A 26482-nucleotide genomic window follows, 5' to 3' on the forward strand; every position below is an offset into this window, starting at 1 on the left:
CACAGGGGCTTAATAGCGGGCAGCTGACCACGTAGCTAATGCACAGGGCCATCGGGCGTGCAACGGCACTTGCCACAAACTAACAAATGCAGGCGAGCAATTCGTAAACAGGGGCATGAATGGGCAATCATTGGCTGTCGTGTGTTTCTCGCTTGTGAGGTGACAGGCTTATCTGCCCACCATGTCATGTCAGCATTAAGTCGTCGTTAGGCACAGCAGCCCGCTCCGCGGAGATCGCTGAGTCCTGACCAGATGATATGTATTGCTGATTCGCCCTCAAAGAAGAAAACCTCCTGCTGCATTGCAGGTGTTAGCTGTATCCGAGTTTTCTCTCTCGCCTTGTGATAAATACCGACGAGTTGCTTTATGTATGGCGACAGATAGGGTGGATGAAACCGGCAAGATACGTCAGTTTTTTAACTTAGATTGCTCAAAAGTTATTAAACTATTGCTGCCTGGAATTTAAACCTGCGGCAACGCTAACGCAGCTCCGCACTTTGCCAGCCGTATTGCGCATTGCCTCTGTCGAGCTGAGGTGGCTACCTGCAAGTTTGCAGGGGTATCCCACCAATTGTCATACTCGAAGGAGGCCCGAGCGTTGATCGTTGACCAAATGACCTTGATGTTTCAAGCAACATAATCTGACGTGGCATAAGGTCCGGGGAAGGGAGGGTATTCCGTTGTTACAGCCTGATGGATCTTGGCATTGTTGATCAGACAATTCCTAAGTGGAACTCTGATCACAACAGCGTGTCCGCGATTACAGATATAAACCCGAGAAGAACTCTCATCTCAATAATGAACAACGAAGTTTTTACAAAATATATTTTCACCCAGCACTACTGCGCAATATAAACAACACATTACAAGTGGGAATTGGTACAGTAGGCCCCCATGGAAGAAACGCGGCGCGTTTTGTGTTCCTGGTTTCCGGGCCTAGATGTAAATGCGCATTTCTAGTCTACATTTATGAGTAGGGCGCGGAAGAAAGAACCTTTCGGGACTTCGTTTCTCAAAGCATAAGAACCTCAATATTATCAAATGCACTCAGCAACCCTGCGCAATCCAACAACACCAGATCAGTGATCCCAGTAGTTACTTTCCTCTGTCGGGGTGTGCAAGCCACTGAAATCCAAGTCTGATCCATCAGCGCCACTCTCCCACTCGTGAGACTCGGACAGTGACGGAAACCAGAAGTCATCTGGAATGTCATCCAGCCCTGCAGTGCTGCAATCAGTTTCTGAATTGACCGACGAGCTGTCTAGTCCACCCATAGTTGGCGCACTTTCAACCCCAGAGACATTATTCTGCAATGGGTCCTGCCCCATGGTCTCTTCTACGATATTTTCTTGAACATTATGATCGGGGCTGTCTGTGTGTGCACTATTACCTTCTGCAGGCTGGCTTTCTCCTGATATATTCCGGCGTATACGCACGGCGTCCACGATATCGCGCATGTCCTGCGCTATCATAGTACGGTTCGTGTTGAGAATTTGGGTGGCATAATCCTCTGATCCCCATTGCGTAAGCAGATCTTGGACGTTAAAGGCATCCGCCATACGGTTTGCAAATTCGACCAGCCGTTCATCGTTGTCGGGCAGGCCGTTGTGACGCCAAAGGGCGACGGTAAGGAAAATCCACGACTGGTGGAAGACCTGATGTACTTTGAATACCAGTTTCCGGACTAGTAAACTCTATTAGCATGCGCCAGAATTTCTATTCTTGCCTGCGTCTTGGTACCTTGGTCTGAGTCCTTCATGTCGCCCCATTTCCTACATGTCTTGTATCCACACCCAACTGTCGAGAGAGCACCCATGACGCGGGTTGTTTTTTGGATGGCAGGTCCGCCAGGGATGAACCAGGATGCTACGGTAATGGCGAGCGACAATGCGGTGCATCCAGCCCATTTGTTACGTGCCTTCCTGTATGCAGCTGTTTCTGTGTCTGCCATCTTGTATAACTGAAGGGTTTGCTCAATGCTGCTTTTTAACAAGCTGACCGCTATATTGATTCTGGCAAGGGACATTTCGCCTCCTTTATTGCCCTGTTCTGAACACTTGGTCAGCTCCCGTAACAATGGTGACATGAGTTTTGTCCTTACCCAGCAAGATGTCCAAGGTTGATACCAAGTGCTCGGCGGTTTCGTCGAGGAATTGACTTGCGTCATTGATTGCTCCATGCAAAGCGCCCTCATCGAGGTTGACTAGCTGCAGAATTCCCTTGTGAAAACTCGTCAGCGACGCGAGGCAATGAGGTACTTGGAATGGGACAGGGCGTACAACTTCCCCGAGTAACCTGGTAGCTACATCCACTCCTCTTAGTATGCCAAGGACCATCTTGATCCTTCTCGTTGTATCCTGAAGCTCCATAGTCTGTGCAGGAGAGCGTTCGATATAGCTCGTGGCGTGGTGGACGGTAGAGGCGATCGTTCTGGGTGGGATAAGCTCCAAAAACCTGCCTAGTCCTTGCACGCATTCTGCGACGGTCACTACGGCTTTCATCCTGGTTTGGTTAGCAAACTACCCATATATGTAGAGCGACGTTGTAGGATCGTACGGGCCCATAAACCATCTTACTGGATCTCGAGTGAAGAAATTGTTACCGAGAGTCTGTGGTTCCCTAAAAGTTGGGTCCTCTGTGAGGTTTTTGCCCATGCTGATGACGAATGAACGAACAAAGGCCTGATCGACGTCGTTGTTCTCTCCAACCACGGGCTTGAAGAGCACATCCTGGCCGTTGCGAATGGATTCCAGGGACGTATTGCCGCTAACACGAAAGAGATCATCACAAAAGGTATCGAGGATTTTACAAAACTCGGGATCGTCGGCTCGGCGGAGTCGACGGAACGTGATCTGTAGGGCATTGTTGTGAGAAAGAGATTTGACGACCACAAAATTGGTGACTAACCATTGCATCCAGTCCCGGCGGCCAATACATGGGCACCTAGGTGCCCAAATAAAATAGCGCACCAGGTGCCCAAATTATGTCAGCAATCGTCGCTCCGATTGGCCAGCGCGCGTTTGACATGACCGACGCGACCTGCGCTCTGTATGATAGTAACACAGCCAACGAAAATGGACCAAAGCCACCGGCTTGCCTTCCCGGACGATGCCCTCCCACCTGAAGGCATATACAAATCCCGTGAGTCTCTATTGGCAGCCATTAATTCTTGGGCGAAACCTCGAGGTTATGCGTTCACGACGGGGAAATCATTAAAGACGTCAAGTGGCCGAATCAAAGTCATATTTGCCTGTGATCGAAATAAACTCCCACCGAGCACATCTATTACACGCCAACGCCGCACTTGTAGCCGAAGAACCGGCTGTAAGTTTTCAGTGCTGGCCAAGCAATCATTGGATGGAAATACGTGGGTCCTAAGCCATCGACCAGACAAGGAGTATGCCCACCACAATCATCCACCGAGTCCGGACGCGTCTGCACACCCGGCGCATCGCCAACTTAACGAAAGAGATGCAGCAATTATTTCGAGCCTGACAACTGCTGGCGCTGCTCCTCGAGATATCAGGACGTACCTCCATAACAGTTCAGATACCCTTGCGACGCAGCAAGACATCTATAATCGGATCGCGGCAACGAGAAGAGATCTGCGTGAGGGCCAGAGCAGTATCCAAGCGTTAGTCGACCAACTACAGGGTGAGGGCTTCTGGTGCCGGGTTCGATTGGACTCGGATAATCGGCTGACAGCCATATTCTTTGCCCACCCTGACTCTGTTGCATATCTGCAAAGCAACCCGGACGTACTGCTATTGGATTGTACCTATAAGACGAACAAGCATGCCATGCCGCTGCTTGACATGGTCGGAGTTGACTCTTGTCAGCGTTCCTTCTGCATCGCATTTGCATTTCTGTCCGGTGAATCAGAAGAAGACTATTCATGGGCACTTCATCATCTCAAATCACTCTACCATCATGAGCTCCCTTCTGTAGTCTTAACTGACCGATGTCTCGCTGCAATAAATGCAACTGCAACCTGGTTCCCTTCCTCCAAGGCCCTGCTTTGCCTCTGGCATGTTAATAAGGCAATCCTGCAGTATTGTCAACCGGACTTTGTGCTGAAAAGTGGCGACACAAGCGGCCGGGTAGAGGACGAAAAATGGGACGAATTCTATGGTTTTTGGCACACTATTGTGGATTCGCCAACAGAAGAGATATTCAGAGAGCGCCTAGCCAAGTTCGAGCTCAAGTACGCCAAAAGATACCCCCGGGCCGTTGGGTACATCAAATTGTACTGGCTCGAGCCGCACAAAGAGAGAATCATTAAAGCATGGGTGGATAAATACCTGCATTTTGGTAATGTGGCCACCTCGAGGTAGCTGTCCAGGGTCAGATATAAAGGTCGGAAAGCTAATAATTGCCATCTAGGGCCGAAGGAATTCACTCCCTAATCAAATCATACATCAAGACCTCCACATTCGACCTCTTCGATTCTTGGCAGGCCATGCGCCATGCGGTCACCAACCAACTGAAGGAACTGAATCACATACGAGCCTCTCAACAGATACGGACACCTTTGGATATCTCTGGAGGAATGTTCGAGGCTGTCCAGGGTTGGGTTTCCCACCAGGCCCTGCGCAAAGTGCAAGAACAACGGAAGTTAGCTTTGGCATCTCCCCAAGCTCCCTGCAGTCAGTCTTTCACCTCCTCACATGGGCTACCGTGTTCTCACACCTTGAAGAGACTCGAGGAGGAACAGCGCAGCCTTTTGCTTGATCATTTTCATCCTCACTGGAACTTAAAGCGAGGCGCGGATCGGCCCCGGCCCATACTAGAGCCACGTCGAGCCCCGCAGCAGGGCATCATCAGGGCGAGAGGTCAACCTGCGACGAGCACCAAACGAGAACCCTCTGGATTTGAGATCTCTCAGCCTGGCAAGAAAGCGCCCAGCACATGTAGCAGATGTCATGCTGTTGGTCACGCGAGGTCCTCACGAGCGTGTCCTCTGAGGTTCCAGGATTTGCTCATTCAGGAAGCGCCGGCCTCGAAGTCAATCCCGCAGCCGGACGTAACCCCGGTCGCAGTCCCAAGTCCGGCTGACCCAATTGAGGCGATTTCAGTGAGCCAAGGGCCCTCATTAGTTGAAGGCATGCCAGTGCTAGAATATATTGCGGAAGCTACTGCACGCTCTCCCGCTACTGCACACACCCCACTTGCCCAGTCTTCACATACTGTACAAGTTTCGCTTACAGCTCCTCAACATTCTGTCGTCCCAGATTGTCCCGTTGGAACTGTGCCAGGCCCTTCTGGCGAAGAATGTCTGAATCACGAACCATCCGATTCGCGCAGCCTTCCTTCGCAACCACTACTGAGGTATGACTCGCCAGAAGCCATATATGGAAGATATGTCGCTACAAGAAGCGCGTGGTATGCGGCGCAGCCGGCTGGCAGCATCAAAACAAATCAGCAATATCGCAGGGCGATGGGGCTTCCACTCAGGTACGACAAGCAGAGCTACGAGTGGTGTCTGGACTACAAACAGATGTCCAAGCGCTGTATCACGTCAACAGGATCAAGAGAATGGACGAAAGAAGAGATGATGGCGTATTTGGATTGGAGTAAGGCGGAGGATAAACGCATCGAAGCCCAAGTTGTTAAGGAGATGGGAAAGAATCCTCTAGCAAACAAAAGAAGAGGCATGACAGAAATATGGCGAAAAGCAGAAATGGATAATATAGAGCAAGAAACCTTATATGCAGCGGAGGATATGGCAGAACTTTGTATTATTGTCAAACGGTAACTAGTTGGCTTGTGCTTTGAAAATATTAGAAAACAGCATTACAACCTTAGACCTGTCGCTGGCCAATCGGGGCGACGATTGCTGACATAATTTGGGCACCTGGTGCGCTATTTTATTTGGGCACCTAGGTGCCCATGTATTGGCCGCCGGCTGTGACTCGACCATCTGAGCTGAATTGCATCCGGCTCCAAAACCCTTCCTCATCAAGCTGATTAGCAAGGGCGTGGATAGTGGTTTGTCCTTCGCAAAGTTTGCGTCGAGTTGCTGCTACGCAGTTGTAAACATCTTGCTGGGTTGCCGCGGAATTACAGTATTGGCGCAGGAATGTTCTAATGTGTCTAGGTGCAATTCCTGCATTGGCGAGCCTTTCAAGTTGAGTTTGGTCCTCCTCAGGTAGTTTACGGTGTATTGGGTGAGCCGACAGATGCTGACTGGGAGGGTGATTGTGAAGAGAGAAGCGGGTATCCGGCCGGTGTCGTAATGTCCACCTACTCTTGTCGAGTGATTCTTTGGCCAGAACAGAGAATTTACAACCGGCCCCTCGAGTAGTGGTCTTGCGTTGTCTTTCTCTGGTCGAACTGGGCGGGCGACATGACCAGTCGCATGTGTACGTGATAGTTTGTCTGCCGCTCTTTTCAACCGTCGAACGTCCGGTCGTAAAGGCGTAACCTCTATGGGCCGCCCAATCGTTGATCGCCTTGAACAACGCATCGCGCGACTCATATTCTTGTTCGGGAGGGAGGCAATCTTCAGTGAATGACAAGATCGTTCCCATTGTTTGAGGATCACCGCTGAATGTCGTTCTTCGGTGAGCGCACTGTGATCCAGCCTTCGCGTCCTGACGCGACGGCGTTAAAAAGCAAGACAGTGTGTTTTCATCGACTCGTAGGTTGAAATCAAGACTAGACGCACTGTGCTTAGTCATTTTTACGGGACCCGTGAAATTAATAGAATCACGGGTACCCGTGAACCTATTGGCTCCCACCTAGGTGCCCATGTATTGGCCGCCCTGAGCTTTCCTTGCCAAGGACTGCATCCATTTCTTCTAAGCCAGGCTCATAATGCAATTGCAATTTCCGACCGAAGGTTTAATTGGGAATCTCTAGGATCATGGATGATGTCACCGAGCTATCCTGCACTCTTGTTCTTATATTTAAAATGGTAAGAAATGCCGGGTAGAACAAGTGCTCTTCGTATGCACGGGCCAAAAACCCGGGCTCACCCCGCATGAGTCAACGGGTACTGCTTGCAAAGTTCGACTGTACCAGTTTCTACTAGGCTTGTAATTGTCCAAGCCTCTATGGCCATGACGCGCGGTGATCTCCTGCGCCTACCAATGTCTTGGCGGTGACAGTATGCGACGCTAGGCTACTCTAACAGCATTAACGGCCGTCGCAATCAAATATTAAATTGCATATAATGGCAGCTGCTTTTTTAGGAGATACTTAATATTCAACTCCCCAGTTCCTTAGCTGCTCATCATAAAACCCACGCACACACTCCTTCAGCCTCTTTCCGTACCTATTTTGATCCAATCACTCACAATGCGTGTCTCTCAACTTCTCGCGGCGGCGACCTATGTCACTAGTGTCTTGTCCTGCGCAAAGCATGACAATCACTACTCGCTCAAGAGCAGGAAGCGACACATCGATCCTCGTGCCGAACCTGGCACCACTGACTGGGTTTACGAAGCGTCCTACAATTGGGGTCGCATCAACCCTGGTAAGGATTTGTTCTTGAGCAATCTCAAGCATCGCGCTAATCCTGTAATATCAAGACTACCATCTCTGCCAAACCGGAACGCAGCAGTCACCCATTCCACTGGCCCTCAAGCAAGGCCTGTCCCTGGAACATCTCATCAAGGAATGGAATTATCCCAATGAGGTTACCGTTAACTTCTTCAACTGGGGATACGGTCCGGCGTTTACTGTCCAAACTGAAGACGGCATTTGGACTCGGAACCCTTCTTTCAGTTTTGATAATGAGACCGTCTATCTCAAGGGCTGGCATATCCATGCTCCCGCCGACCACACCGTCGAGCGTCACCGCTCTAGGGCCGAGCTGCATCTCGTCCATGTGAATGCCCAGGGCAAGGAGCGCGCCGTGCTTGCGATTCGCCTAGACCCGGGAAACAAGGAGAACAAATTCCTGGGACAGCTTCCAACTATGATTGGATTCAATGAAACCGACGTCACTCAGGAGACTACACTGAACCACAATTTGCTTCTCGACAGCGTACAGTACTTTGACGAGTTCTGGACTTACGTGGGAAGCTTGACTAGCCCCCCCTGTACTGAGGGCATCCGGTTTTTCGTCGCCAGGCAGATCTTGTTCACAAGTGTTCAGCAGATGAGAGACATTCTTGGAGCCTCGACTTACAGTGCACGTGAAGAGCAGCTGGTTTGGCGCCATCGTATCAACGTATAATAGTCCTGCCATGGGTCTTGCCCATCACTACGGAAGTAGGAGTAGAAGAGGTCGTTGCATTTATATTATTTCAAATTTTAGACGTTGGACAGGAACATTGATAAGTTAGAATAAAGGTGAGGTTATTATGTTACGATGTTTTAAATTGCGACAAAGGTGTTTTTTATTGTCGATCATGCAGTCGAAAGGAAGCTTCTTTTGATCTTGCGGAATGTATATCTCCATAGTCAATTGTGTCGCCTTTCATGTCGTCTTATGCCAAGGGCAAGGATCACGACCATCATGAATAACTTCACGGTTGCAATGAACTCTAAATCACAGGAAGCATCCTGCTGCCTAGGCGATCGCAGACTGAACATGAGTATAAGAGACCAACTCTCATCACTCCTTTAGATAGAAAATCAAGTGCTCATTTGATCTTGGCTATCCATCCGTGCATGCGATAGTTATGAACCCGGTTTGCCCGGATCTCTTTATCTTATCGGCTTCTACTGCAGCAAGTCGCCCGCGATGGATCCTATAGATCTGAGCCCTTCCCGGGTCAACCTTAACGGCCCCGGTGATTAGAAACAGTGGATTAGTATTATCGACAAGGTTGCTACAGCCCAGGACGTCTGGGAATACATCGATCCCTCCAACGCGGAGAAGCCCGCTCTATCCAAGCCGGAAGAGCCCACAGTTCAAATGATCAGGCCGACGGCATCTGATCTGACAGACCTCACTGCAGAGGAGTTCCGCAGACTTGAATTCCTCCACACGCAGTATCGGACTAAGGTCCAAACCCACAGGGTGTTGGAAAATCCGGGAATCCTCCTTCCCTTCAGGGTTCAGACTAACAGTCTGAAAGTCCTAGAATTAGAGTTCAAAGTCCTAGATGAAATCATTTAGAGATATAAACCCGAGAAGAATTCTCATCTCAACAATGAACAATCAAGTTTTACAAAATATATTTTCACCCAGCACTACTGCGCAATATAAATTACACCCACGCCAGCGATAATTCTAACCAAGAGCAGCTCCAACCAAGTCTGTGCAAATGCAGAACCAATAGAACTTGCGATAATTAAGATGGCAGAAACGGTGAGTGCTCCTCGACGACCCATACAGATGTTGATTGGAAGAGCCATTGGTGAACCAAGCAAGGCTGCCGTGAAATATGGCATTGCATTCATGGCTCCAGAGCTCCAAGTCATGGCATTGATAGGAAGTTGTAGGGGGTTTCTTGAGGGGTCCATCGCGTAGATGTCGGCGGCGTTGATCGAGGCTTGGACGTGTCCTTGGAGAAACGCTGCCAGGGAGTGATGATGATAGTAGGCATTCCAGGCTGAGAAAAGACCCGCTCCCTTTCATCCAGGATACACTTTTTCTCATCATCTTTGAGCGGGAATGGCATCGAGCTGTGGAAGATTCATTCTCGAGGACGACGTAGTATGAGATGTTCTGGGCGATACTAAAGGCTCGCTCGAGTTCGTCAACGTTTACGGTGGGAAGATGCTCTACCAGATGGGAGAGAGCTTCTCTGATCTCGGTCGGTGAGGTATTGTCACCTTTTGCGAAGTCAGCCTGGGAATTGCTGGATCAGTTATCCCCCAAACTTACTGAGTACGCTTGGATCACGCTTCCTGATCTGATCGCGCGTCCAATTATTCCAGTAATTGTTGAGCTTCTCAACGAAAGAAGAAATCGTTATGCCTAACATGATGGAGATTGGTGAGTCAAATGTTAGAAACTATGATTGAAAGAACGATGGTTGATTGCCCAAGGGACACTTCTGGAGCATGCAGCTAGCTGCATGCATATTTAACAAAATGCTGTCCGCCTGATCGCCTCGTCGCCAGTTTGAAGAAATGAGTCGTTGAGGCATTGCTTACGCCTTGGTGAACAACATCGCGAGCCTTACCTGGTGAATGAGCCTGCAGGTTCACCGCTCAGGTCGAAAATAACAATTGCACTTTGAATACGAAGCGGGATCCTTATCCAGCTAAACTTAATGCACGGTTAGTCCATGATAGCGTCCGGGCAAAATGACAATCCTCCGTTGGCTGACGCACTGTCACTGGATCGTGCAGATCCTTGTCTGACCTTCTTCACCGAGTTAGGCTGAAACGCATTACTTAGGACTATTTAGCACTATACTGAGACTGAGGTTCTGGGACATTACCCTGATGGTATCTAGTCGCCAAACAGTCGACCCTAGATCGAGGACGCGGTGTACAAAGGGTTTAGCAAATGCAATGACTTGACTCAAGATCACCCCAACCAATTCTACAAGACCTGGGCCCATTACGTATGATTGGGTCGGACCCTGACTCACGCCAGTGTTTCATAGTACGCCATTGGCTTATTTTGGTCTTACACAGCGTCTAAGCCTTGTTTCCGCCCCCCCCCCCCCCCCCCACACTGGGTCCTAGAAGCCATGACGATCTTCCTTTTTGTGGGGTAGCAGAGCCTCAATGGCCAATGTTGTCTTCGCCCCCAAAATCCTCTCTGAACTGTACCCGATTACCAACTTTCTCTCAATTAAACGAACATACTAGAAAAGAACTCTCAGCCGGCACGCGATTGAGCTTCAGCTCTCGAAATCAACTCCAAACAAAAAATCGGAAAGCAGACTTCAGATGGTATACGATATATCTTCACAATTGCCTAAGACAAGCTTTTCCCTTCCTACAATAGTCTTTGGAGAAGGCTCCGGCAGAAACCATCCCACGGAACTACCATGAGTCCGCTGGAGTGTATCGGCGGCGTAATAGCCATTGCTCAAGCGGTTGTTGGGACTTGTAAAGCCATCGACATATGCTTGACTCCCATCAAGGATTCACACGAGACACTCGACCGATGGAACCACACAAGCAGGACACTTGGACAAATATCCCAGCAATTCGAAGCCGTCCTTCGAGAAAGAAAGGCTAGATGTCCTAACGAAGAATCTCTAGAAGGAACACACTACGGAGTGATCAGCGCACACCTCGATCGATTCAACACTGATCTCCAGAAGCTGGAAAGAAACATCACAAAGGCAAATCTCGCAAAGGGATCCGGGATAAAGTCATCGTTCAGGAATAAAATCAAACTTGCTTTTGTGATGGATTGGAGGGAGAACGACCAGCTCTTCCAGTGGATGGACCGCCATGTCAGACTACTGTCGGTTAACAGGGGCTTGATAAAAGGGTAAGGACACAACGATCAACAATGCTTCTCGATCTGGTCTAACATATCAGCAGAGTCAATGATGATAACATCCACGACATTCAACGAGCCTTGGGAACTGGACACGCCAGTTGGAAAGCCAGCCCCGAACCCGATGTTGAAATGAGAAGATGCTTGTTGCTTAATTCACCCTAAAAGTGCAGCAGGGGAACCACTGTTTATGTACAGGCACGATCTCTTGTAGAATGTTCCTCCTTCTTCCACACCTTGCCACCGCCTTGGTCGCCTCACACTTCTGATCTCCAACACGTCCCCGCAATAGTCGGCGTCGCCCACGAGCTGCATTACCTCATTCAGTGTAAGCTCATGGTGTACCCCAGAGATGGCCAGCGAGGCGGCCCCTGGTGCAGACTCTGAAGCAATGGATTCATTCACCAAGGAATCAAACACTCCAGGGCGAAACAGGGAAAAAGCCCGGTTTGTGGTCTTGAGTTGAGATATTTCAGGCTGTTATGAGTTAGTCAAAGGTTTTGAGGCGAAAACAATCTTACGGGCCTCAAGATAGCCGGGAACGACGCGGCTTCCAGTAGCAATAGTGTCCATTTCGATGCAGAGTTCTGCCAAAGCGTCGGGGACATCCGGGTTATCCAGGTTGAGTATCTTCCGATCAACCCCAGTTGGATAAAGGCCAAGGGAGGAAAACATTTTGCTAGGAGAGGAGTTGTGTGATGCATGGCTGCTCTGATAGGACAGTGATGAGGTGTCAGATTCACGTAAAGATGGTGCAGTTCCTCGGTTGGGTTGAGTTGGCGTTTCGTCGTTTTCGTTGTCGTCATCGTGGGGTGCATGTGCTCCCGATGCGGAATCCCTTATGAGCCTCCGTCTCTTTTTCGAAGGCGTAGCGGGTTGCATCTTGGATACTGAATTGGTCTCTAGTGAGGCGTCTTGAGCCCAGCTATTCTGGGAGGTTGGCGACGAAAGGTGAGTACGCGAGCCTGCACCAGGACGATTTCTACTTTGCGCATGCTCTTGAGACGTAGAATGCGTATCAGTGGACAACAAGTCGTTAGGTACGCTGTCAAGCCAAGAAAGAACGCGACGATTAGAGTTTCTCATGGGGCAGTCGCGAAAACTATGCCAAAGTTGCGTGGCGATAGCTGGGGGGGGATACGATAATGCAGTGATGAGGAGATTTGCTGAATAGTGTCAAAAGGAAGCTCATGGAAGTAGCTTGAAAGGCTGATAAATATTGTCATCAAAGATGACTCTTGCCACCTATTACCACAGGCTTAGCAAGCAGCTTCCAGTTGATTCCATATAGCACAGAAAAGACATATAGAGCTTGCTTTAAACCTCAAGCAGCAAGCGGTACACAGCAATTACACACACAAGAAGACGAATAGCACACAATTCACCCCAATATTTGACACCTATTCTATCTTATCTCACAGGTAACAGCTAGATTGCATGTCACTGTTTTATCAGGCACACAAAACACATTTCTCCCCAAGATGCAATGCGGCGCAAACACACAGATACAACAATAGCACATGTTACTTGGCAGCGTTGCGGGCGGATCGCTTTGCTGTTACGCCCGTCGAGACGAGTAAAAGAGAGAAAATGATTCATGGAACAACTAACTAGCCCCTAGTTACTCAGGTTAAGCTAACTAACTAAAATTAACTAGTAGTTAGGCCTAGTTAGTTAGCTTTTAAAATTAACTAACTACTAACTAACTAATCCTAACTACTAGTTAAATTTGTTTTATTAACTAACTGTCAAATTAGATGTGCGTGTATTGATTGTGTTGTTTTTATAACTGACTCGTTTAAGGGGTCTGTCTTTTATGACTTTCCTAATTGGGCCTAGTATTCGCAGAGGTTAACCGATAGATCATGTGACCTTCCGTGTGATCACATCTAGAGGCCGTCACATTTGACACTAACAAAAAAAGTCCTAATTAGTATTAACTAACGTGTATGATAAGCGAGTGGGCCAGACAAGCGAGTGGGCCAGAAATCTTACCCTTCAAACGATAAACTATCATAAAAACATAATAAACTATCTAATCAATCAAAACTACTCATTATTCTCTTCCCTAGATATCTCAGTTACTACCTGACAGGTTCTTGCATTATGCCCAGTCTTGCCGCATATTCCACAATGCCTTTCCCTCGGTCGCGCCGAACTTCCCTGACCACCACTTCTCGACGATTCGGCCACTACCTGCGTATTAACATCTATCTGATCAATTAGCTCCTGACCTCCCCCTACTGTTAGTACCCCTCCTTTCTGTAATCGGGTTCTTTTTGCCCTGCGGCGTCGGCTTAGTGCCTCATTTGCCTGTCGAAGTTCTCGGTTCTCTGCAGATAATAAGGTAACCTTGTGATATATTCTGGTTGCTGCCTTTGCAAGAGACTTTGAAGCCTCTATAATTGACTCTGGGGAGCTACTTTTATGTCCTCTGATTCGCCTTTCGAGGTATTCAGATTGAGACTTTACCTCGCGGACTGTATTTGGGGTCTTTGGAACCCAAGAGGTGGATGCGCTAGCCTCCTCCTCAATAGGTGTTGGAGTCCGTAGCTTTACATCAAGTTTTGAGATCACATTTTCTGGGTTAAGAGGAACAAGCCCGGCTCCTCTAAACCTCCCTTTGATATTGCTCTCCGTCATAGTGGCTTGAAAGGCGGCATAAAAGGCCGGGAGGAACTCGGTCTTCGAAATATAGGTTATAGAGCTTTTCATCATATGCTCTATTTCTCGACTATAAGCCCTCTTAAGGGGCCCAAAGCACCCGACGTCAAGAGGCTGAAGTAGATGAGACGCATGAGCCGGCATACAAAGCGTAATAATATTGTTCTCCTTGCAATATAGCTCAAAATCGACGGAATGGTGACTTTCGTGGCCATCGAGGATCAGAAGACGATAGGTACCAATTGTTCGCTTTGATGAACATCGGTTAAAGTGTTTTAGCCACTCGAGACCAGTCCCGTTATCTGTCCAGCCATTTTGGGTCGTGGCGATGGCCCAATCGCCCGGAATGTTGCATTCTTGATACCAATTCTGAAGGTGATTTTGGCCCGCAACCACGATGAACGGCTCGATCGCCCAGCCTGCTGCATTGATCGCTTGGATCACTGTAACCCATTCTCGGTTTCCAGGCTGTAATGTTTTAGGCCGTCCATGCCTCTCTATACATGTAATGACCATACTGGTTGAGAAAACGCCCATCATAAAGCCGGTCTCATCAAAGTTCCAGATATCATCTAAGTGGATACCATACTTCGCGATCGTGTTCTGTACGAGCCTAAACCAGTTGCGAATAATAGTCGGATCTTCACATTTGGCCCTCTGATAGTCATATCTCCGCTGAAAACGTATCCTGAGTAGTGGCTGTCGCTTGACGAAATTCATAGCCCAGCGCGCGCCGACGCGTGGCGCGTCGCGGTCATCAAGCAGTCGATTAGCCATTTCTTCAACACCACGCAGTCGCGGGGGATATCCTCGCGAATCTAGGTCGATAATGAACTCAAGAAGAGTATCTTCTTCTAGTTCAGATAGCTTCCGTGAGTTAGGCATAGTATCGCGTCGAGATTGAACCCCTTGCTGGCGGCGACGTAAGGTATTACGATTGACTGTGTAGATTTCTGCGGCGCGTCGGATACTTAGTTTTGGATTATCTTGAAGGGCCTGAAGTGCAAGATTAAGATTAGCCTCGTAGTTTGGTTGTGACATATTAGATTGTTGAGAACTAACTGGTAAAGTAGAGAAGATGGAAGGTGAGGGATTTTTGGCCCACTCGCTTGTCTGGCCCACTCGCTTATCATACACGTTAACTAATTTTATTTTTTAAAAAAACTAACTCTTAACTAAAAATCCCTAGTTAATTAGTAACTAAAACTAGGCTAGCTAGTAGTTAGTAAGTAGTTCGTTAGAAAACTAGTAGTTTTTTTTTGCAGCCCTGCCTGCCATGCTGTGTTGCCTTGGCTTGGGCTTTGAGCTTGAGAGTCCTTCACAGAATGTCAATTCCAGGGTCCCCCCTGGCCCGCGTTAGCTTTCCTCTATCCTGCCCTGCCGCGCCTTGTCTCAGTAAGCCTTGACAAGAGTGACACCAGGCCAAAGGGGGGAGTACCTTTACAGTATGAGGAAGATCACGATGCTTGGCAGAGCCCATACAAGAGACCAGACCACGAGCTAAGCCGAACGAGCCGCAACAGCTACGCGTTCTTGCATCATTTCAGCCTCCGCAACGGTTCCACACTCTTTTCCGCCAACTCCTTCGCCCCAGCCGGGGCGCAGACTGTCCCCAGCTCCAGTGCGGGGAGCCACTGACTACATACGTACCCGTTGCTTGCTTCTCCATAAACTCACCGGACGACTTCAGGTCACCTCAACCTCAACCTCAACGCTCTTACACTGCAACTTTTTAAACTGCACAACAGCTGTACCAGCGAACCTCTTATTTATAAAGGCTTTGTTTTGCCCAGTCGGATGGAATTCGCAGCCACCAAACCCCTGCCTAACTCAGTGGCTTCGCTCCACCATCGTCACCACGCCGGTCCGGTACATTTGTCTTCCATCGCCGGATTCTCGGCCTCGGGTGGCCCGCGTCGCAACTCTGTCTCTGGCAGAGCCATGTCCGGCCGTGCCGTTTCGAACCCTCAACATGCCCAACAGTCCTTCGATTCCGGTCCCCAACTCTATCGCGACGTTCCTGAATTGCACGCTGTGCCTTCTCCCTCTCACAGCGCCTTAATGGACTCCACACACTTCGACGATTTTGCGTTTGCTTACCATGGTCTTCCTGACCAGTCTTCTCTAGTTTCCCTAGCAGATCACACCCACACGTCACAATCTCCCACTGCGTTTCCCCAGCACCAGGCCATGTCTGGCCTTGCACATAGCGGTCTGCCGTTCGGCACCTTGCCTACGGGCAACCGCAGCCAGAGCATGGAAGGCTCCGAACTCCCCCCCCCCGATCGGACATCTCCCGCATCCAACGCCCTCGAAGACCCAACTACCGATGAGTTTGGTTTGGCTTCCCGTAACCGTGCGGATGGCACAGATCTAGGCGGCAAACATAAGGAGGATAAAGTCGATGCCACACCTGCGTGGAGTGAACTTAAGACAAAGGCTGGCAAGGAAAGAAAACGTCTCCCGCTCGCTTGCATGGCATGCCGCCGAAAGAAGATCCGTTGTTCAGGCGAGAAACCCGCCTGCAAGCACTGTCTACGCTCACGTATCCTATGTGTCTACAAGGTTACAACTCGGAAGGCTGCGCCTCGGACAGGTTACATAGCTATGCTCGATAAGCCACTGAAGCGCATGGAAGAACGCATCATCAAGGTCATACCCAAGTCGGATCAGGAAGTCGCATCATCTGTAACTCGCGCCGTGGTCAAACCGGTGATACCAGGAACTGTACCTTCCAGTAAGCCAACCAAGAAGCGCGGCGCCGAGGAAGTATTCGGGCCTGATCTGGATGCTTGGGCGAAGGCGCCTTCGAAGCCAAAGATTGAGGGCGATGATAGGCCCAGCTGCTTGCAAGTCCAGGAAGCGGAGGAGAATATGTTGCAACATGAAGGCGCCGAAGCACTCCCCTCCAAGGAGATACAGGAGCATCTCGCAGAGGTGTTTTTCGATAACATCTATGGTCAATCTTACCATCTTCTACACAAACCAAGCTATATGCGAAAGCTAAAGTGAGTTCTTTTTTGGTTGAATCTCACGTATCCTGCTAACTGTCAACAGAAATGGTACACTACCTCCGGTGCTTGTTCTCACAGTGTGCGCTGTAGCTGCTCGTTTTACCTCAAACCCCTTAGTGAGTTCTTCAGGGCCTGAACTCTTACGCGGTGAAGAATGGGCATCACACGCTCAAGATATTTGCACCAGACGATACGAATGGCCAAACCTCACCATCTTGACCTGTCTTCTCATTTTGGGCCTTCATGAATTTGGAACGTGCCAGAGCGGCCGTAGCTGGGCCCTGGGTGGACATGCTATTCGAATGGCTTTCGCTCTCCAGTTACATAAAGACTTGGAATACGATCCCTCGGGCCGTCATAGCACCAAAACGCAGCTCAGCTTCATTGATCGAGAGATTCGGCGACGCATAATGTGGGCCTGCTTTCTCATGGATCGCTTCAACTCTTCTGGGACAGATCGACCCATGTTCATCAGGGAGGATACAATTCAGATTCCTCTGCCGGTAAAGGAAAAGTACTTCCAATTCGACCTGCCTGCGCCCACCGAGATGTTGGACGGTCAAGTACCTCATCCGGTGTCGCCCAACGACGGACAAATCGCTGATGCACGAGAGAACATGGGAGTTGCGGCCTTCCTTATTCGAGCCATTGCCTTATGGGGACGGATCATCACCTACCTGAGCCAAGGGGGTAAGGATCTAGACCCCAATCCAATGTGGGAAGACGAGTCTCACTACGTGAAGCATCTCAATGATGTTGTAAACCTTGAAGCTAGTCTGCCCTTGTCACTCAAGTACTCTGCAGAGAACCTCGAGGTCCACAAGACAGAGAACACGGCAAGTCAGTTTCTTTTCATGCACATCTGCCTGCAGCATAACATTCTCTTTGTGAGTCGAGCTGCTATGTCAGCACGAAAGCAACGTGGTGTACATGACGATTTCTTCTCTGAAGCAAGCAAGAGGACCTTCGACGCTGCGAACCGAATATCCGAGCTTCTTCGTGAGGCTGAACAGTTGCGATGCTTTGTTTCGGCCCCGTTTGCTGGATACTGCGCCTTTTCCTCGACAACAGTTCACATCTTGGGTATTATCTCTCGCAATCCCTCCATGAAGCTAGCAGCCCAGGCCAATTTGACCACCAATGTCAAGTATCTTCACAAAATGAAGAAGTATTGGGGCATGTTCCACTGGATGGTGGAGAACGTTCACACTCAGTATCGAAATGCCTTGGACGCTATGAGAGCTGGTGCGAATGTCCAAGAACGAGCCACACAGTCATCTTTCCTTCAATACGGAGACTGGTTTAACTGTTACCCTCACGGTCTTTCTGACGCTGAGTTCATGGACCCTGCCACTCTCAAACGAAAGGATTCAGGAGCAGACGGCGTCCTCGAAGCGAAGTCCGAACTGCAATCAGTGGAGGAATACTTCTCCACGCTTCCAACACCACGAAGTGCCGAGAATAAGGATACTATCCGCGCAGCAGCGCCGAAACGAAAGCAAAGCGCCAAGAAACAGACTGGCATGCCAGCACAACCTGGCCAGCATCTCGATTCGTTGCAGAGTACAGACGCAGACGCAGTCTCCCAGGAACGCAAGTTCTCGGGTGGTTTGGGATTGCAAACTACCGGTGCAGCAGACTTCAACCCTCTCGCAGCATCAAACCCGCAGAACCCGGCTTTCAGCACCACCATGCCACCTACGAGCCCGGCCAACATGACTGCATTTGCTCACCACGCATACACGCCCACCTTTTTCCCACCCGAGTTGCTCGCAATGAACTTTGGGCAGGGCTCGAATGGAAATATCGACCCGCTTGATCGTCAGCTTGTCTATGGCGGATACTCAATGGATGCTAGTACCGGCCTGGGCGATGGCCAGGATATGACGAGCGGCCTGGATTGGGATACTGTCGCTTCAGGCGCTCAGCCGGATGGAGGCTTGCAAGGTCGGCGGTCGAATGTCAAGGCAGGCATGCATGGGCAAAGTGCAGGTATGGCTGATGGGGCAGGACTAAGCGGACTGGAAGCATCATCTGCATGGTTCATGCCATTCAACATGGAGCCTCCAGATATAGGTCAAGATCCCGGCTTCAACATGGGCGGAATTGATCCGTTCGCGGGAGTGTTTGGCGGAGGAGGCAGTGGTTTGGCAACGCCGAATGCACTGGGTGGGCTACAGCAACAGGGTCCTTAGGAGGGACTGTCGGAGTGGTTAGCCCGGGTAACACCATGTTCTCGGAGGTCTTCACGGCTTCACAAGTTCACCGGCCAGAGATACTGATATTTGTGTGGTTCAGTGCAGTGATCTTCAGGCTATAGCCAGAAGACATGGCTGAGCCAGGAATTATATCTCACGAGGGCCACGGGCCATAGAGCGAGGCCCCTTTATTCTTGTTTTGTTATTTCTACTTTTGATTTGGGAGAACTGGGCCAGAGTTCAGGTTGGATATTGGCGAAGAGGCATATGGAAGTTTGTCAGGCGAACATTGTTGGGAATGCCATCTTACCACTGGGAAGGAAAATTGTGTTTTCAGCACTTGAGAGGCCTCATACCCGTCGCGCTCGTGTAGAGATGAGCTGACATTCGTTTGCCAAGAGACGAGATAATTCACATCAAGAAGTCAAGCTTCTCTTGAACCTAGATTAAAATAAATGCACCTTTGCTTTTGTGATGTACCTGATCCTTCTATAAAGAAACCCTACCTAGATATACAACATGGAACGCCTGGTTTTTTGCTACGCTAGCGCAGTGGTATCTCGCTCAAAATGTCCCCAAAGATGTCCTTCTATTCCAGGGCTTTGAGCTCTAAAGACAGCCTTGACTTCGGCGATTGGTCGGCTGTAGTCATTGGTCTAGTTCTTCCTCTTTGGTTGGTTGTGACGGGATCTTGGGCCTCTTTCTCGTGAGGGCCTTCACCTGGGTCTGTAAGTCAAGGTCTTTCTCGAGGGCTTCCTTCACCTTCTTCTGTAGTCTTTCTTGAGGCCTGAACCCCTTCCAAACTAGGTTCGGATAAACATAGAAACATTTCTCAAGAGCATGGGGTAGACCGCACGCCGGGCATTTTTCCTGACCATCAGGAGACCTCTGACGCTTCGTCTGTCTCCCTCCCTTCTTCGTAGAACGGTACTGGCCTTTAATGATGTGGGCGTCCACTTCCTCATCCTGAGGGTCCTCCCCAGCAGAGCTCGCAGAGAATACACCACGGGCATTCAACTCCTGGTGCTACCTTGGCTGTTAGCAGCCTCTGCATTTTGGAGCTTGTTCCGGAAGGCGCTCGCTAGATCTCGATAGATTAGAGCTTCATCTTGGATAAGGCTTTGTTGGCTTATTTCGTATGCAGCCGTCCAGGCCGGCAGGGTATTTGATGAGAAATTGAAGAAATCGTAGGCCCACGAGCTGCAATAAAGGGTCTCTGGGACTTTTCGTTGCTGCCCTTTGGGCAGGGCTTCTTCCCATTTGTCTAGCCACTGGATGGCTTGGCTAGTTGTCTTTGGAACTGTCTTCAGCAGGGTCAGATATCTGTTTCGAGCATCTCTTGCTTCATCTGCTTCTGATCTTCCGCACCGGGCACGGAGGTAGTGGTGCCATTCGTATATTGACTCATGTGGCTGGCAGCACGTCCAGATGAAGCTTGGGGAGACTGTTCGTAAGACCCAGTCTTTGAGGGTGTCAAGGGCCTGCTTTTCGTCCTTGAAGATCCTTTCTTCTAACTGATAAAAGTCTAGGTCCTGCTGAAAAGTCTTCTGGCCTTGCTCAGTTAGGTCAGACACAACCCACGTCCCGTTGGCAGTTTCTCGGATATCGTCTTGGGTGCTTTCTTGAGACTCTTGAGTCTCAGATCGTATTGTCCGTTGGGCTTGGGCAGTCTTCGTGTATTTGCGTTTCCTAATGTCTGGAAGGGCTGGTTTGTCTCTTAGGAAAGTCTTCCGTTTGAGGTATTGTTGAAGGTCAAGACGTTCAGCCTGAATGCGGAATGCATGCTCCCAATCAAGGAAATCCCCAGGCTTGGATAGGGTGGCTGCGAGGCCTTCCTTTCGAGGACTGAACAGTGCCATTAAGAAAGAGGGTTTTTTAAAGATATTAAATAAAAGGTCTGAGGCAAAGAGACTCTTAATTGTCAAATATTGGGGTGAATTGTGTGCTATTCGTCTTCTTGTGTGTGTAATTGCTGTGTACCGCTTGCTGCTTGAGGTTTAAAGCAAGCTCTATATGTCTTTTCTGTGCTATATGGAATCAACTGGAAGCTGCTTGCTAAGCCTGTGGCAATAGGTGGCAAGAGTCATCTTTGATGACAATATTTATCAGCCTTTCATGCTACTTCCATAAGCTTCCTTTTGACACTATTTAACACAAAGTGTCGCACGGTAGGCATGATCGTTACGACCACAGGAAACAACTGCGTTAGTAATCTAGCTGTATGCTTTAAGTAACTCCGCGGAATGGAATACCCTGCACGAAAAAGAACTCAAGACAACAATTAATGAACTTACTACTGCTGCTCACTATTAATGACCCCACCTTCTATCTTTTAAGCACATTACGCGCGATAGATAACTGCCGAAATGAAATATTATATTAAAGTTTAACTTTAACGTGAATTACTAGTATGTGAGCCAGACAAGTATGTGAGCCAAAAATCCCTCATCCTACATCATCACTACCTAATCAAATAATTCTCAACCACCCAGTATGTCACAACCCAATAAAGAAGGTAGAATCCTTCTTGCACTTCAGGCCCTTCAAAATAACCCAAAATTAAGCATCCGACGCGCTGCAAATATATATAACGTCAATCGCAGTACATTACGTCGCCGCCAGAATGGCGCTCAATCCCGACGCGACTGGACACCAGGATCACGAAAGCTATCTAATCTAGAAGAAAAGACTTTAGTTCGCTTTATTATAAAGCTAGATTCCCAAGGGTTTCCCCCAAAACTGTCTTTTGTTGAAGCAATGGCTAATTGTCTCCTCGCTGACCGCAACGCGTCACCTGTCGGCATGCACTGGGTTAACAATTTTATCAAGCGACAACCAGAGCTTAAGATGCGTTTCTTTCGGAGATATGATTACCAGAGAGCCAAATGTGAAGATCCGACTATTATTCGAAATTGGTTTAGGCTTGTAGAGAACACAATCGCGAAATACGGTATCCAATCACATGATATTTGGAATTTTGATGAGACTGGCTTTATGATGGGCATGATTTCAAGCGGAATGGTCGTCACAGGTTCAGAAAGGCTTGGAAGACCGAGATCAGTTCAGCCTGGAAACCGTGAATGGATTACAGTCATTCAGGCGATTAATGCGGAAGGCCAGGCGATTGAGCCGTTTATCATTGGCGCGGGCCAAAATCACCTCGCTAACTGGCATGAAGAACCTACCCTCCCGTGCGATTGGGTTATTGCAATGAGCCAAAATGGCTGGACAAATAACGACCTGGGTCTTGAGTGGCTAAAGCACTTTGACCGACGCACAGCTGATCGATCAGTTGGTTCCTATCGTCTTCTGATCCTTGATGGCCACGAAAGCCACCACTCTGTCGAATTTGAGAGATTTTGCGAGGCAAATAAGATTATTACGCTCTGTATGCCGGCTCATTCGTCTCATCTACTCCAGCCTCTCGATATTGGGTGCTTTGGGCCGCTTAAAAAGGCATATGGTCGAGAAATTGAGGATCTGATCAGAAGGTCTGTACATCACATTTCGAAGACCGAGTTCTTTCCTGCCTTTGCCGCCGCCTTTCAAGCCACTATGACCGAAAAGAATATCAGAGGGGCTTTTAGAGGGGCTGGCCTTGTTCCTTTTGACCCTGAAAGTGTGATCTCAAAGCTTGATGTTCAGCTACGGACTCCAACACCTCCCGTGGAGGAGGCCAGCCAGGCTCAGCCTTGGACTTCAAAGACACCAAAGACAGTTCTCGAGGCCGAATCTCAGTCTGAATACCTCTATAGGCGAATCAGAAGGCATCAAAGTAGCTCCCCAGAGTCAATACTAGGAGCTCTGAAGTCGCTTGCAAAGGGAACAAAGGCAATAATGCATGAGAATGCCTTATTGAGGGCCGAGCTTAGAGAAGTTCGAGAGGCAAATGAGATACTAAGCCGGCGCCGAAGGGCAAAAAGAATCCGACTACAGAAAGGAGGAATGATGACTGTAGGAGAAGCAAGAGATTTAATTGATCAGATGGATGTTGATATGCAGGTAGTGGCCGAATCGTCGAGGAGTGGTGGTCAAGGAAGGTCGGCGCGACCGGGGGTTCGGCGCTGTGGTATATGCGGCAAGACGGGACATATTGCAAGAACATGTCAGGAGGATATTGAGGTATCTGGAGTAGAGGATAGTAAGTAATTTTAATTGATTAGCTAGCTTGTGGTGTTTTTGTTGTAATATTTAGTTTGAAGGCTAAGAAAAGTGGCTCACATACTTTTCTGGCTCACATACTAGTGATTCACGTTATTTTAAACTTAAATTGGACTTTTGAAAAAAATTTAAAAACCGGATTTAAGGTAGAAATAAGAGTAGTAGGCATGCTTGTCCAGTCGGCATGCTTATCAAACACCTTATCTATAATATTAATCTAATACCTATTCTTAATGCTTATTGATTTACTCTACCTTAAGAAAGACCACTCACACTTAGGTTTATATAGATAGAAGATTGTGTGTATAGAGCATGCTAGAGATATCCCTATTCGCCGATGAGTGTTTGCCTTTATATAGGAGAAGACTATCTAAGATCTATTGGTTTTGCGATTACGAATCATATAATATTCCATGCTCGGATTAATTCAAGTTGTTGTTAATGAAGATGTGTAGTGGCAGGTCGGAAGCAACTCAAAAGAGTACCTACCTTAAGCAAGACAAATTCCAGCCGATGAACCCTGGAGAACCACCTGCGAGATATGGGTTAGTCACTGACGCGACTGGAAAGAAGTATCTCATGGTGACTATATATCACGCGTTGTATAATGTTGAGTCTTGGAACCTAGTACAGGAGCATTTTTCCAAGATATACATCGATTAAGAGCCACCTGAGCACTATGCAAGCTTTAACCGAGTTATCAAGACCATCTTTAACACGGACAGCTTAGTAGCACACGGTTTCTAGCAGAACTACTTCTCCAAAATAACTTCAAATAAGTGCAATAGCTTTCCTACCTATCCGTTTGGCGAAAGGGATATCAGTGCCGACACAATGATATATAGTGACCCCTTTAGTATTTCGGACGAAGTTGAAGCCAGGCCCGACGTGACAATTGCGTCTGTGGTTCGAGCTGCATGGACATTTGTCGTACATCAATACACTGGAACAGATGGCGTCGCCGTTGGTGCCCCACTCGCTGGCCGCAACATGGCTGTTTCAAATATCGACAAGATCGTCGGCCCTATCGTAGCTACGGTTCCAATTCGCGTGCGTGTTCCTTCAGGTAAGAACTCCGCGACCATTTCGGCATTCTTGAGGGGCGTGCAAGATGCAGCAGCCGCTGTGATTCCGTTCGAACAAACCGGCCTACAACACATGCAAAATTCGGTATGGAAGCTCAATAGGCCTGCAGTTTCCAGACGCTACTTGTGGTAAATGCTGCGAAGGAGAGTCGAGGGAATAGTCTGCAAGGTACATATAGCTTAGGGAAGTGGCTATAGATATTTGAGACTAGAGAATTTATCTCATATACTGTCATAATTAATTGCAACCTTTGATTATCAGGCACCGTCTAACCATAAATGATATAATTATTGATTGCTAGGGAGTGTAGTTGATGGAGATTAACCTTTATATGATTGCAGCAGCTTGACGACGGCCTCGTGCCCACTCTCGGCAGCATACGACAGCGGCGTCTGGCCATTCCCGGCCTTTGACTCGATATTGACTCCCTCCTCGAGACCATATGTATTGTGCAAGTAGAAAGACAAAGTAAAAAGAACCGCTCGCTATTTCGATACTGATTCTATCAGTTCATTCTGGCTCCCATCCATGCTGACCATCAGGTTGCTATTTTGGACAAACTCCTTTTGCCCAGCACCGACACTCGAATGAGCATTAGACTCCTCGTCTCCTTCGCCGCCAGGTATTCGTGGGTGATCATGGCCTGCAGTGGCACGACTTATGGAAGATTTGACGCGGAGAGTTAAGGGTTTGAAGAATGGCAAGCAGGAGCAAGAAATGGCAGACGTCAACTCGCCGAGAGACCAGAGCGCAGGGCTGACGTTCCACCACGTCATGTCGGCGTCCATCTCGAGCCATCGCATCCGCGCGATGGAAATTCCCACAGTCCTGTGTGTTTTCCGTTAGTGATATCCGCTGATGGGATTTCTTTATTATTGCCCAACTCACAGGAATCCGAGGCTAAAAACGAACAATAAGTAAGCTTTCTGTCGGCGCGGCAACTGGAGTCGCCACAAAACCGGAATTGGCAGCGTCAGAATGAACAGGTCGCCGATGGAGTTGAAAACGCCGTTAAACCACCACATTACGGTTATGTGCGGGACGCACTTCGCATCAACTTTTGGGTCCCAGACGCCGGCAAGAGGAACGCACATAACCAAGACAAGGATACAGACGCCGCCGGCCCAGAGTACAATCAGTACCATTGCTCCGATGCAGTAGCGCCGCAGCTTGGAGGCGGATAGGAGCCTGTGGTAGTTGAATAGAAATGACATCTTGATGAAGAATAGTGATAGCATGTAGAAAAGAACGGACACCCAAAAACACTGGGTTCGAGGTCAGATGCGACTTTGCTTGGAGGAACTTGACCTGCGCTTACCCTTAGATAAAGAACCAGATTTTCATCAGAAACTGTGGAAATATGTCTTCCGAGACCAAATCGAGTCACTGATGCTGGTTAGCTGTTATTATCTGATGATTGAGTCGTCATGGGACAAACTTGATGTTACTGCAGTACCACAACCTATCATGGCCAACTTCCATGAATTGTTAGTACTAGCACTCTTATTCCCGTCGACAAGTTCCGTCAACCTACCAAAGACGCGATAGCGGCCATATCATCTAGCCTAAACTGCTTCACCATGGCTCGGCTCACGACCCGCAGCACCACCATGAGCATCGACGTGGCCATGAGAAAAACAGCGATGCCAATGACGATGGACACCCTGGAATCGTTGGTGTCCCGAAGGACCGACTCGTCGCCGGCCATGAGGTTTCAGTGTCGTGACGTGGACGCGACAGATCGCCAGAAGATACGTGCTGATGCGGGAGGATGATCCGGGGAAGACGGAAAGGGAACTTGGAAGCACAAAAATCGGGGCCAAGGGGATCTGGGGGAAGCCAGGGAATTTACCCGAGCTGTCGGAGCCTCAACTGAGACAGTAAGCCCCCTTTGAAACTCAAATTGGGGCTGATGAGTTCGTGATGGGTTGATTGGAACGCTGAGACATGGCCCCCGGTCTAGCCATTCGCTAGTAAACGCCACATTCTTCCCATTG

General features: G+C 48.8%; 9 protein-coding genes across 9 annotated transcripts; 4 read left to right on the top strand and 5 right to left on the bottom strand.

Annotated features, from left to right (window-relative positions):
• Window positions 1-1079: 1079 nt before the first annotated feature.
• On the bottom strand, window positions 1080-2910 carry FOXG_14419 (uncharacterized protein; the record flags this gene model as incomplete). Its single annotated transcript, XM_018394478.1, has 6 exons — window positions 1080-1684; window positions 1741-2049; window positions 2102-2219; window positions 2280-2502; window positions 2557-2852; window positions 2908-2910. 6 exons carry the CDS (start codon window positions 2908-2910, stop codon window positions 1080-1082), a joined length of 1554 nt encoding a protein of 517 aa, XP_018254640.1.
• Window positions 2911-7299: 4389 nt separating this feature from the next.
• FOXG_14420 (carbonic anhydrase) lies at window positions 7300-8182 on the top strand (the record flags this gene model as incomplete). The annotated part of the gene is made up of 2 exons (XM_018394479.1): window positions 7300-7477; window positions 7533-8182. The coding sequence occupies 2 exons, from the start codon at window positions 7300-7302 to the stop codon at window positions 8180-8182; spliced, it is 828 nt and encodes a 275-aa protein (XP_018254641.1).
• Window positions 8183-9184: 1002 nt separating this feature from the next.
• Window positions 9185-9881, bottom strand: FOXG_21717 (uncharacterized protein; the record flags this gene model as incomplete). The annotated part of the gene is made up of 2 exons (XM_018402064.1): window positions 9185-9729; window positions 9782-9881. The coding sequence occupies 2 exons, from the start codon at window positions 9879-9881 to the stop codon at window positions 9185-9187; spliced, it is 645 nt and encodes a 214-aa protein (XP_018254642.1).
• A 1020-nt stretch (window positions 9882-10901) lies between these two features.
• Window positions 10902-11527, top strand: FOXG_14421 (uncharacterized protein; the record flags this gene model as incomplete). Its single annotated transcript, XM_018394480.1, has 2 exons — window positions 10902-11353; window positions 11407-11527. The coding sequence occupies 2 exons, from the start codon at window positions 10902-10904 to the stop codon at window positions 11525-11527; spliced, it is 573 nt and encodes a 190-aa protein (XP_018254643.1).
• A 307-nt stretch (window positions 11528-11834) lies between these two features.
• On the bottom strand, window positions 11835-12244 carry FOXG_21718 (uncharacterized protein; the record flags this gene model as incomplete). Its single annotated transcript, XM_018402065.1, has 2 exons — window positions 11835-11839; window positions 11884-12244. 2 exons carry the CDS (start codon window positions 12242-12244, stop codon window positions 11835-11837), a joined length of 366 nt encoding a protein of 121 aa, XP_018254644.1.
• A 3723-nt stretch (window positions 12245-15967) lies between these two features.
• Window positions 15968-19235, top strand: FOXG_14422 (uncharacterized protein; the record flags this gene model as incomplete). Its single annotated transcript, XM_018394481.1, has 2 exons — window positions 15968-17034; window positions 17084-19235. 2 exons carry the CDS (start codon window positions 15968-15970, stop codon window positions 19233-19235), a joined length of 3219 nt encoding a protein of 1072 aa, XP_018254645.1.
• Window positions 19236-19886: 651 nt separating this feature from the next.
• Window positions 19887-21097, bottom strand: FOXG_14423 (uncharacterized protein; the record flags this gene model as incomplete). The annotated part of the gene is made up of 2 exons (XM_018394482.1): window positions 19887-20264; window positions 20462-21097. 2 exons carry the CDS (start codon window positions 21095-21097, stop codon window positions 19887-19889), a joined length of 1014 nt encoding a protein of 337 aa, XP_018254646.1.
• Window positions 21098-24233: 3136 nt separating this feature from the next.
• On the top strand, window positions 24234-24617 carry FOXG_21719 (uncharacterized protein; the record flags this gene model as incomplete). Its single annotated transcript, XM_018402066.1, has 1 exon — window positions 24234-24617. One exon carries the CDS (start codon window positions 24234-24236, stop codon window positions 24615-24617), a length of 384 nt encoding a protein of 127 aa, XP_018254647.1.
• A 353-nt stretch (window positions 24618-24970) lies between these two features.
• Window positions 24971-26193, bottom strand: FOXG_14424 (uncharacterized protein; the record flags this gene model as incomplete). Its single annotated transcript, XM_018394483.1, has 5 exons — window positions 24971-25313; window positions 25374-25750; window positions 25804-25871; window positions 25924-25960; window positions 26020-26193. The coding sequence occupies 5 exons, from the start codon at window positions 26191-26193 to the stop codon at window positions 24971-24973; spliced, it is 999 nt and encodes a 332-aa protein (XP_018254648.1).
• Between the last annotated feature and the right edge of the window lie 289 nt (window positions 26194-26482).

Source organism: Fusarium oxysporum, chromosome 15 (assembly GCF_000149955.1).
Source record: "Fusarium oxysporum f. sp. lycopersici 4287 chromosome 15, whole genome shotgun sequence".
In the NCBI taxonomy this organism is placed as follows: domain Eukaryota; kingdom Fungi; phylum Ascomycota; class Sordariomycetes; order Hypocreales; family Nectriaceae; genus Fusarium; species Fusarium oxysporum.